Genomic DNA, 11,437 nt, shown 5'->3' with positions numbered 1-11,437 from the left:
CGCTGAGCTACAGCCGAGGGCAGGACTGGCTCCAGCGCTGCCTTTTCACTCATTTCTGGCTGTTTCTGTTGGCTGCAGCATCTTAGAAGTGCCCGAGCATCCACACCCACGGGGAGATGCTGATTTGTTGGCTACAAATAGGAAGACAACACTAATCCTTCTCACTTCAGCACAACTGAAAAGTCATCAGTCTTTCTGTGATGTTTTTCCACCAGTCTCCCTTTATTAGATTTTTCCCCAGGGGCTGTGCCAAAGGCTGCGCTGGGATTGAGCCCGATTGCTTTTCAGAAAGTGCCATTCTGTGGCCAAGTGTGAAATCCTTGCTGCTTCCTGTTCTAAAACTGAAGTCAGCAAAGCCACCTCAGACACCATAATCCCTGTAGCACACCACGGATGTGCTGCAGTGAGGCAAATACCCAACCTCTCAGCCTTGCTCATCCCCAGATCTACAACAGTCCTGCTCCCACATCTTCACGGTTCTACATGGACCCTTAGTTTTAATTACCCGTTCATTTTTTTCTTTGAGGGACAACTATCATTATTTTTCACTGTGAGGCCTGACTTAATCACAGGGTTTGGAAGTTGAAGATGACGCTCAAATAAATGAAGCAAAAATCACCACCACTCTACTGTAAGGGGAGTTTCCCAGAGTGAAACTGCTGCTTACAGCACCCCCTCATCCACATCGTTATAACAAACATGCCAGACAAAATCAGACCCAGGACTGCCCTGTGTGCTACACCACTAGTTACCGGCCTCCACGTAGACTTTGCGACACTGATCACCAACCCGTAGGCTCGGTACACACTTCTTCAGCTTATAAACTCTAATCAATCCACACAATCTCCAATAAGATTTATTATTATCATTGAGACACCTTGGAGACATATGTCGAGCTTTATTAGTGTCTGTATTACCAGCAGGTCTAGCAGGATAAATCCAGGACAGGACTCAGTCCACTCACTGCCTTGGGAAATAGCTGAATACACCAAGAATATCTCTTCAGAAAAAAACATACAGGGGAGACGTCTTTTATACTTAGAAACTACAGGGGTCGTGGCAGCTGGACGCCAGAACCGTCAGATAACGGTTGGTTGTTGGACTGAGGGATCAGCTCAGATAAATGTATTAAAGCCCAGCTCAGGAGCGGGTATCTTCCCCTCCCCAGTGAAAGAGTCCACCGGCAGGCCTTTCGCTTTCCGTAGCCAGGCTTTCCTGCGCGCTCGCTCCCGTTCTTCCGTGAGCTGCTGCTCTGCCTTACACTGAGCTGCAACAGCTGCCTCGCACCGCTCCTTCCATTTTTCCGTCAGAAGCCTGAACCCACCGTTAGGCTGGGAAGGGTCTGCAGCACTCGTGCAAAAAGAGATTTTTCTCCTGGAAACCTCTTTGTTTCCCATTCGTGCAATGGTCGCATGCGTTGGTTTGGTCCTCTCAGCAGCAGCTGTAACGGGATCAACAACCTGAACCCCATCTCCAGGGGGAGGAATGACTTCCCCAGGAGCTTTCTTTTCCTTCAGCAACCCAGAGCAAGTCTTGAGCCGCACAACAGAGGGAGCAGGGATGGAGGACTTCACAGTGGGGCCATGCAAAGAGTTTTTCAGCTTGAGCTGCAGCATTTTGGTTTCAAAGGGCACAGAGATTACCCTTGGGGTCAGAGAATCACTGTGCAATTTCGCACGTTGGAGCTGGGCTGCCTGATCGTTTTTGCGTTGCAGGGAGGGTTTGTGTATTTGTACCTTTTCAGGGTGGTGTTGCTCACTTTCACAGACTTCCCTGACTTCTGCGTGGCGATGAACGGGGTACCTGAGGGCGGCTGCCTTGCGGGCATTCTGCAGCGTGTTGAGCGTTAAGAGGAACTTGTCAACGGACATGGGACCACTTTCACCTCTTCTCTTTCCAAATTGCCAAGTGGATTCTGCCTTGTCAAGATGCGCAGGTACATTGATAGGAGGGCCATGTTGGAGTCTGCTACCTGTTCCCAAAAATACAACACAGCAGGAGTCAAAAATACTTTTTCTGATCATCATTGCACTCCTATTTGTTTCCTGTTTCTACAAACTGTGCGTCCCTTACCAAGTAGAGCCACATCAGTGAGGTCAACACCCGGTGGCCTTAAAAGCATGAAAACTTTCTCAGTTTCCCTGCAATACACAGTTTGACTGTGGAGCTGGAAGATCTGTGATACGTCCTGCATTAAATAACTGCTGATTAAAAAAAATCACTGTGTTACGATTTAAAAGGTGCCTGCTCATGTCCAATTGCATTTCCCACGGATGGCAGATCCCAAATGCAGGTGTCCTGTGGCTTTCTGGAGTATTTTCTAATAAATCAGAACTGAACCAGCAGCCTGTTTCCCTGCACACCAGCTGTAATAATGTGAATAATACTGATTTCTCTGTTACTGAGCTGGAAAAACAACAGTGCCTGTCTGTATGGGGATACAGCAAAACATTTGGCGAGGAGCTTAGTTAAATGTAAATACGCTCAAGTGACTTGCACCTGTCTGTAAAAAAGCACACACATCACACTCATTGTTTTACTGACCTTGTGTGCTTGGCGAGCAGAACCTCTGTGTTAGATACCATAGGCCTGTGAGAAACTCCAGGCACCTCATCACTATGGCTGAGATTCCTGCTCTGGTGTGAGAAAGAGCAGGAGGCTGCGCCTGCCTGAAGCCTCGAAGCACAGGTGAGCTCAGCAGCTCAGAGCTCCCAGCAGGGCTGAACTGACCAGCGCCTGCGTCCCTGCCGGTGTCACCTCTGCTGGGAGCTCCCGTGAGGCTTCGGAGATCCCCCGGTAGAGAGGGAACTAAAATGAAGCTCGCTCTTTGCAACACACCCGTGCCCTCTGGCTCTTCTTGCGACGCCTGCGGATGTGCACACACTGTCTTGGCAAATGTCTCGAATTTATACCAAACCTTTCTAAAAAGGCACAAAAGTTTTGCAAAAGCCTACAAGTGACGGAACCATTGAAACCAACAGCACACCTCCCAGACCGCGCTTTTGAAAAGCACAGAGTCTGTATATTGATTAAGACGAAGGCAGCCATATACTTGCAATTATTTCAAATTCATTTTAGGAAACGCCAGCGTGTTGCAGAGGCCGTTTGTAATATTTTGAGGTGTTCCCCAGCCTTTCAGTGACCGGCAGCAGACCCAGGTTGAAAACAGGAGCCGCCAGCACCTTCTGGTTCCAGAGCCAGGCGGCGCATCCGGTCGTGGTACAGCCTTCGCCAGCAGGGAACCGCGGTTCTGCTCCAAGTCGCCTGCTGCTGGTTGGTCTTCCCCGCCACCTCTCGGGCAGCATCCAAGGTGTAGTCCCAGCTGACGTCCTCAAACTGGAACACCAGCACTACGGCTGGAGAATTTATCACCATCCTGAAGGAGGGAAGGAAAAGCTGTGAAAGCACCAATACCATTAACCCAGGGCTTAGTGCCTGCAGACACTTCAACAGCTCTGCGATGACCTGCACTTGTTTAAGGGAGCAGGAACAATTAACCCCATCGGTGGTGCTGCACATTGTAACCCAACCTCTGTGTGAGCTCTGTGGGGCTCTTTTCATTCAGCTCTATAATAAATTTAGTTGTAAGATGATTAGGATGAAAACTTGCAGCAGTAGAGTGAGCTAGATCAGTGCAATGCCAAAAGAAACTGGAGACACCATATTATGAGGGACATTTAATGGAAATTGGAGGGGTGGAACGGGCCTGGCTGGGATGGAGTTTTCTTCATAGCAGCCCATATTTTGCTGTGGTTCAGAGCTGTGACCAAAACACCAGCATTTTAGCCATTGCTTATGCAGAAGCTGGGAACCACCTTCACTTCAGAGCTGCAGATGTGAGGACACCTGGGAGAACTTTCCACTGTTGGCTTTTACAAAGAGGCAGTAAGGCAGGGAACAGGTAGAGGCTTTGTCAGGCCTTGGCTTGAGTCCCCAACCTGCTAAGAAATTTGGGTGCTCAATTCAACTTTACAGTTGGTCCATAGAATCTTTTAAGCTGGAAAAAACCATTAAGATCATGAAGTCGACCATAAACTCGGCACTGCCGAGTCCACCGCTGAGCCACGGCCTGAGGTGCCACATCTTTAAAATACCTTCGGGGATGGGGACTCCACCGCTTGCCCGGGCAGCCAGTTCCTCTGTGTGTCTTAAGTTGGATAGAAACGGGAAATTGTCAATTGCTGGATGGAGTAAGCAAATCTATTTTTAGCCACTGCTAACAAAACCAAGTTATTAAAGCAGTCAACAAGCAGTAGAGCCCTTTAAAGCTTATTTGTGAGAAGGAAAAATGCTTAATTCCTTCAATTACCAAGTTATCTACCTAGTTTAGTTCAGAGACGACAGCTGCCCTCACCAACCTGTTTTCTGACACATGGACAGAAGAGATGGGGCTCCCGCTGGTATCGGCCGTCAGCACTTTCAGGCAGGTCCCAGTCAGGTAGTTAAATATACGGATGTTCCCGTCAGCGCAGCCGCTGAGGACCCGGAGATAGAGGAGCTGCAGAGACACGACTTCCCTGGAAACACAACACGGCAGCGCTGGGACATCCACCGTGCTTTCCCGAGGAGACGCGATCAGCTCCCTCTTTTGTCCTGGAGGAGATGCAGAGCTCTGCCTCCATCAACAGCCTGAATAAAGAAGCTCATGGAGATATTTCAAAGGCCTGGTAGCGAAGTCCTTCATAATCCCTCCCTGCCCAAACCAACCAACCCAGCGCATCCTCAGAGCAGCCACTGTGGCTGTGGCCATCTGCCGTGTTTTGAATTGCATTTTTATGTCCAGGAAAGTAAAAGAAAATAATCTGATGGTACAGTTGTAATGAGGATTAGAAAATAACATAGTACACCGTTGGCAGGGTTCAGCATATAACTTGGCCACCTCTGACATAGACCGTGTCTTCTCTTGACCAGGTAGCATGACACCCTCTTGCATACAGGTTATGATCCTTGGATTATTAGACTATGCCCTGCCATCCCTGTTCGTGAACAAGTGGTTGCAATATTTGCATTTGAGGCTGTTATAGGTCTTAACTGACAAACACTGGTTATGATCACATAGTGCCTGACACTTTTAAAGATGAAGACTGTTGAATGTGGGGATATTTCAGATACTAAGCTTGATAATTGAGGCATTCTGTGTTTCTATAAGGAAGATGTTTTCTTTACAGACTTAGTAGATTGCTGAATACGACTCGAAATGCATCCGATTCCTACTTTGGGTGGTGGAAAGCTATGAGGCATCTGCTCAGCTTTCCCAACATGCTCCATCCCAGGGCGCTCCCATCGGTGCTGCCTGTGACAAGGTGCCACTGGTCAAAGGACAAGCACTTCACTGGGCCTTGGTGCTCCTCTAATGTCTGCAAAGTAAAAGAAATAGGTGTAACCCTCAGTAATCTAGATGTAAATACGCCAAGGTATCCTATGGCATTCCCAATACCAGCCTCATGTACTATATTGTACTTTTATCAGGTATTATTCTAATGTACCAATATACTCTGTGGATAACTGTTGGGTTTATAGTCACCAGAAATATTTCGGGCTCGCTGCTGATAATGAGCTGCTGGTGTGGAATTAACATTAATTTTCCATCTTTATTTATGTGCTCAATAGATGTCACCACACCAAGACCTTTATCATCCATTGAATACTCACCCAGGAGAGAAGAGACCCAATGGCCCTGACTGTAATGAAAGGGACAATCGCAAATGTAGCTCAGCTGGAGCTGGGAAATCCTGCATCTGAGATGCTCTCAATTTGCAGCTAGATTGCTGTCAATTTGCAGATAGAAAGAGCTTCACTCCTCTCAAATGTGGACTAACACTGATTCTGGACACCTGCTAAGGTAATTAGCAGTCTCCAGCCTTGACCTTTAAAATGCAGAGCAGCCATCCAGCTGCTTCAGCTGCATCAACTGCTACCAGTTGTGAAGGTTTCATATTTTAGGCTGACAGGTGAGACCCAACCCCAAGAGCTGTTGGTCAGACCCCAACCTCTTCCCAGGGTCTGAATGTTCCTGCAGGAGCAGAGGTGAACGTTTCTACAGGAATGAAGGGGTCAGGCACAGCACATCAAACCCTGCATTAAAATTGACAGTTGTTTGCAAACAAGTTTTATATTATTTGCTTACAAATAAATCTGTGGTTTCTTTTACCAGTTTAGGCTGCCTTTGGTTTGGGGCTTTTTTTTTTTCTTCAGAAAATTTTTGGCAAGAACCAAAGGCTGTGATAAACTAGCACAGATTTTTAAACATTTAGCACAAAACGATCCACCTAAGAAGAAACTCACTTTGATCAGAGCGCCCGTATCCGCAGCCCAGACTCTGACCAGCCCTCGCTCGCACCCGCTGACAACGCGGGCACCGTCGGTTCTGACCACCCAGACAGCGCTGCTGTGCTGCAGGGTCTGGAGACATCGCCCACTCCTCAGATTCCACACTGTTGGGAGCAAGGGGGAGAAAGGTCACAAATTAATAGTAAAGAAACCTCTGGCAAAGCTGCAAGCTGATACCATTTTCCCCGAGAGCTGGTGTGGCCTTAGAGCCACAAAACCTTTAAAAGTGAATAAAAGCAGAAGTAACGAGAATTTATGCAGTGACACAGAGACCTTGCATGTGCACGTGGCCACAGCTTCGGCTGCTCTGGAATCGAAATGAGATGCTAAACTCCACCCTCCAATCGATGCCCTTGCTCTATTCAGACGCTGCCCGTGTCACCCGTCACACCTCCAGCACTCTGCCCATCTCGCTACTCCCGGCCTTTGTCTGGAAGCTCCTGGTCTCACCTTTTACCATCCCATCCCGGGCTCCCGACACGAGCTGCTCTTCGTGTAAATCCAAGCAGGTGACTGTCCCACGGTGACCATCGAAGACTTTCACACAAGCACCACTGTAGATATTCCAGCACCTACAAAGGACCAACCAAAACAGGAATACAGCGATTAACTTAATTGATGGCTTATTCATTTTATTATTTCCTACTTAACAGGCCCAGCGTTTCTCCTCTACACACTAGGCTAAAGCCAGGAGTCATTCCACTAAGGTGTCAGAGTATTTGGAATGATCAAGTCAGGATTAGTATTAATTTTTTACCAATATCATTTGTTCTACCTGCAGACTACCTGGAAACACATGTCTAGATTCCACCTTAAGCACAGCTACCTCCAATTAACCTTAAAATGTAGAGCTTTGCAGATAAAATTGTTTCTTTAGTGGCTGGTGTCAATGTGATTCCTGTTGGCCTCGGAGAACACCAGCACCTGTTCAGACGAACATTTTGGAGCAGGGAAGAGCAGGGGGGTCAGAGCCTGAGTCACTGTAAACTCTTTCCCTTTTTAAGTGCTGCCTTTCATGAATTTCTGGTATTGCTGTGCCAGAGCCAGACAGCCTGCTGTTCAGCTTTTACCCCTCCTTGTGATACTCTTGAGATGTAGAGATAAATAACACGGAAGAGCTGAGCATCTCCTTGTCTGAGGGGGCAGTGTCTGCAAAGGAGCAGCTGTGCAGCGGGTACCAGGCTGTTAAACCTGCTCAGCCAAACTGTCACAGATAGACCCAGCCTTGCTGAATTCAGTGCTGACCTTAGCAAGGCCAGAATCTCACAGCAAGTGCCTATGGGAAACATCTGGTGTTTTGAGGCACTTCAGGAAGACCTGTGCGTCACCAGGTGAAACCGGAAAAGAGAAGCTGTCCTATGTGAGTGGGGGTTGTTTCCTTATCTACTGTCCTTTCCTCGTTACTATAACAAAAGTGAGGGAAGGAAGATTCCGAAGATGGGCTGGAAGGACTAAAGATGAATGTTTTCCTGGATATTCCAAGAGGCTGGTAATCCCGTGGCACGGTCCCTGTGCTGCTCACCTGATGCTGAGATCAAAGCCTGTGCTGAGGACCAAGCCTTTGTTCTCATCGAGGAGCAGAGCTTTGCTCCCAGCACTACCAGAGAGCAGAGGCGGCACTTCTTTCGTCCCCGGCATGCCAAGGAACCGCACTTTTCGGCTTGCAGAGCCAACGGCTACCAGGTCACCACCACTGTAGTGGATTATTCTGCTCTGGTCTGATCTGGATAAGAAACAGCGACTGAGATGAGCTTTAGCCAGGTGACAAGGTACAACATGTCTAAGGTTGTGACAGGGATTTCTCTGATGCTTAATGGTCTTCACTGAACAACCTGACACACAACACACTTAAATGGGTGAATCCTTTGCAAGGCACCACAGCCAAGGTCCCTAATTCTGCATATTCAAGATTGTGTCTGGAGAATAAGCTCAATAGGTGCTGGAGCGAGTTGAGAGAAGGGAACGGAGCTGGTGAGGGGCTGGAGCACATGTGTGATGGGAGCAGCTGAGGGACCTGGGGGGTTCAGCTGGAGAACAGGAGCTGAGGGGAGACCTTCTGATCTCTGAACTGCCTGAAAGGAGCTTGGAGCCAGGGGGGTCGGGCTCTGCTCCCCAGGAACAAGCGCCAGGAGCAGAGGAAACGGCCTCAAGTTGCACCAGGGGAGGTTGAGGTTGGATGTGGGGAACAATTTCTTCCCCAAAGGGCTGTGGGGCATTGGAACAGGCTGCCCAGGGCAGTGCTGGAGTCAGCATCCCTGGAGGGTTGGACAGACGGACATGAGGTTCTCAGGACATGGGTCAGTGCTAGGGGTGGGTTAATGTTTGGACTCCATGATCTTGAGGGTCTTTTCCAATCAACACAATTCTGTAATTCTAAAACGGCCGGGGTGCTCTGTATCCTTTCTGATACACTGGGGATCACCAACCCTTAAGCCTTTAAAAATTCCCCTGCTATCTTTATTAAAAACTGGATTTGACACTGAGGATTTTTCAACACTGATGCTGAGGGACTCTCCCCTCCAGCCACACATTCCCACAGAAGGACCGCAGGGAACAGAACGGGTTTGCAGGAGCTGCTGTTGGGCCCTACAGGGTTAGTGCAGAGAGCAGCCAGGCAATCTACTCACTGGTCCATGAGGACACGAACACTGTAGGAGCCACAGAAGACATTTCTCTCTTCTAGTTGGACTGTGTTGGTTTTCAGATCGCGATAGGCTTCCTGCAGATTGTCTTTCTCCTCCCGTCTTTCTCCTCTCTGTCCAAAGAGAAATAGGGAAAAGTAGCTCATGGAGGGAGGAAGGTAGCATTATTCCACAGTATTAAACATCAAGGCTTGGTCCCTACTATAGTGATGAGACCAGAGACAGAATGTGTTGGTAAGGAACACCCAGAGTGCAGGAGCTTCCTGCTTGGTGCAGAAACAAGGGTTGTTCCTTGGCAAAAATGCAAGGCCTGACATCTGCAGCCTTGATTTCTGGGGAAAATGCTGTGCCCTTGGGATGCTGCCCGGCCCTGCTCGCAGCCCTGGCCCCAAGGCTACGCCTGCGAGATGCAGTAGGACAAGGCAGGATCTAGGGATGCAGGCTCCTGCTCGTGACAGAAGGTGCTGAGCAAGCTCTGGTCCTTAGGAGTTGCTCACGATGGTACAAACCAGAAGAGCAAAGCAACTCCAAATTCACTGTCACATCTTCCAAGATGTGTCCTCCTTCTTCCTCAAATGCTGAAATGCAGGATCCATGGAAGGCAAACACCTTTCAACATACCTGCGGTTTACTTTCGCAGTCATGGCCTTCAATGACATCCCCCTCTTCGTTTAACACTGGAACTGCCACATCGACTCTTTTGGCATAGGTTGGAACTGCTCTTCTGGGGCACAACCCCTGGAATGAACCGGCAGAGGCACCACAGTCACCGCAGAGCCCGAGCACACAGAGGACGCTGCTCACGGGTGGTGCTCCAGCATCTCCATGGGACGCTGAAGCCACACGCAAATCTGAACTGCACACGCTGGTTTACTGTTCCTTAAGAGACCTGACTTGCATTTACCACCTCGTTGCTATATGACTTGACTTGTTGTGAAAAATCATTGCTCTTTCTTTTTTTCCTCCAAAATCCAGTCTTGAGCTTCTAAGAGCCTCCAAAACTTTTCCATTTCAACAGAAAAAAGTTTGAAAGTGCATCTCATCTCTGGTGAGCGCTCACTTGGTTCAGAATCCAAACCCACTGAGATGAGAGGCTCTCAAAACATCTTCAGCAATATTTAAGTTTCATATGTAATGCGCAAAGCCTGACATGAAACAGCCTTTAAATGCTGGCCCAGAGCTGAGATTTCAATGCTCTCTTCACAAATCAAAGCACACAAAGATCTCCTACTTTCTCTCTTTGGGGATTTACCTTTACACTTAGCTTGCTCTATGGCAAGTCTGTCCTAAGCAGGACAGGCATTTCCTAGCAGTTCTGCTTTACTGTGTCCCAACCGCCAGCTGTGACTTCTCACAAAGTCATCTCATCTTTCCATCTTCCTTGGTGGAGCAAATAAAGCTCAGGGAGCTGTTGCAGGTCTGCCAAATTGTCACCAGCTCCTGGACATACAGGATTTGCATTCCTGACCAAACCCTGTTTTCTTTGTTACAAGAGTGTTTTGATCCATTTTTAGAGTCGCAGGCTCCCTGAAGGTCAGTAAAGGCTCTTACGTTGTGCTTACTGGTGATAGTATGAACATCTAACCTGGCTTCACTCTGCAGATGGAAGAACAGGACAAAGGTGGGAGGCGGCCTCTAGTAAAAGCATTTCCATCTAAGGGTTTGGGCAGTAGCAGAAAAACCCTCTTTTTAAAGCACATCATCATGGCAGAAGCCCAGACATCATACCTGCAAATATAGGATACTCTCCTGGATTGTTTTTTGACATTCACGTTCCTTATTGACTTCTTCAACCAGATGAGCCCAGAATCTATTCACAGACGCACATGCTTCGAGGGATTTCTCATCCAAAAGTCCTGAGGAATTAAAAGGACAGAATGCTCAACCAAGATCCACACTACAGGCCATCCATGGCCCTCGGGGGAAACCACCCTTGGAAAAACGAGGGCAGCTTTACCAAAGATGTACAGGGACAGGTGAGATGGCAGGCAGCTAATTAAGTTCTTGCACCCAAAGACATTAGAGGGTGACCGGTGGGCGGCAGGACCCACAGCCTCATCTCGACCAGTTAAGGGGCACAGCAGGCGAGTTCTCCTCTGCATCAGGACCCTCCCGGGGTAGGCACTTGATGCCGTGGGGCCAGCAGCTCACTGCTGGTGGGTGACCACCTAGGAAACAGAGGAATTGACAGTTTTGTAAGCACTTGAGCTTCAGTGGCTATTAATGATGCTGTTGTTAGCAGTGCACCACAAGAGCTGGTTGATTTTCCTTAAACCCTTCACTATTGTACTGTTGAAAGGCAAACACTGGACACTCAGTGTCTTGCAGGACAATTCAACCCAGCAAGGCTGGGGGGCAGAGGTGTGTGGGATGACAACTCTTCCCACTCCCCTTTGTCCCGAGGAGCAGGCAGGGGCTCCCGAACAGCCCGGAATCCCAGTTCTAGTCTGCAAACAAAAGCTCCC

At 48.5% G+C, this 11,437-nt stretch overlaps 1 protein-coding gene across 1 annotated transcript; it reads right to left on the bottom strand.

Annotated features, from left to right (window-relative positions):
• Positions 1-1,095: 1,095 nt before the first annotated feature.
• LOC136110229 (F-box/WD repeat-containing protein 10-like) lies at positions 1,096-11,137 on the bottom strand. Its single transcript, XM_071817150.1, has 12 exons — positions 10,930-11,137; positions 10,701-10,828; positions 9,594-9,710; positions 8,958-9,085; positions 7,853-8,053; positions 6,781-6,902; positions 6,286-6,434; positions 5,215-5,357; positions 4,359-4,517; positions 3,155-3,376; positions 2,839-2,921; positions 1,096-1,972 (listed from the first exon to the last, which is right to left on the bottom strand). Exons 1-12 carry the CDS (start codon positions 11,072-11,074, stop codon positions 1,116-1,118), a joined length of 2,454 nt encoding a protein of 817 aa, XP_071673251.1. The 5' UTR covers positions 11,075-11,137; the 3' UTR covers positions 1,096-1,115.
• Positions 11,138-11,437: the final 300 nt, after the last annotated feature.

The sequence above is a fragment of the Patagioenas fasciata genome, chromosome 19, assembly GCF_037038585.1.
Source record: "Patagioenas fasciata isolate bPatFas1 chromosome 19, bPatFas1.hap1, whole genome shotgun sequence".
Taxonomy (NCBI): Eukaryota; Metazoa; Chordata; class Aves; order Columbiformes; family Columbidae; genus Patagioenas; species Patagioenas fasciata.
The sequence above is the reverse complement of the archived record's forward strand: the minus strand, read 5'-3'. Positions and strand labels throughout refer to the sequence as shown.

Coding starts and splice junctions, on each gene's coding strand:
- LOC136110229 (XM_071817150.1), bottom strand. CDS start 11,074: ATGCAGAGGAGAACTCGCCTGCTGTGCCCCTTAACTGGTCGAGATGAG. Junction 6,435..6,780: donor CCGGGATGGGATGGTAAAAG/GTGAGACCAGGA, acceptor TGCTCCCAACAG/TGTGGAATCTGAGGAGTGGG. Junction 3,377..4,358: donor GTCCATGTGTCAGAAAACAG/GTTGGTGAGGGC, acceptor TCCCTCCTTCAG/GATGGTGATAAATTCTCCAG.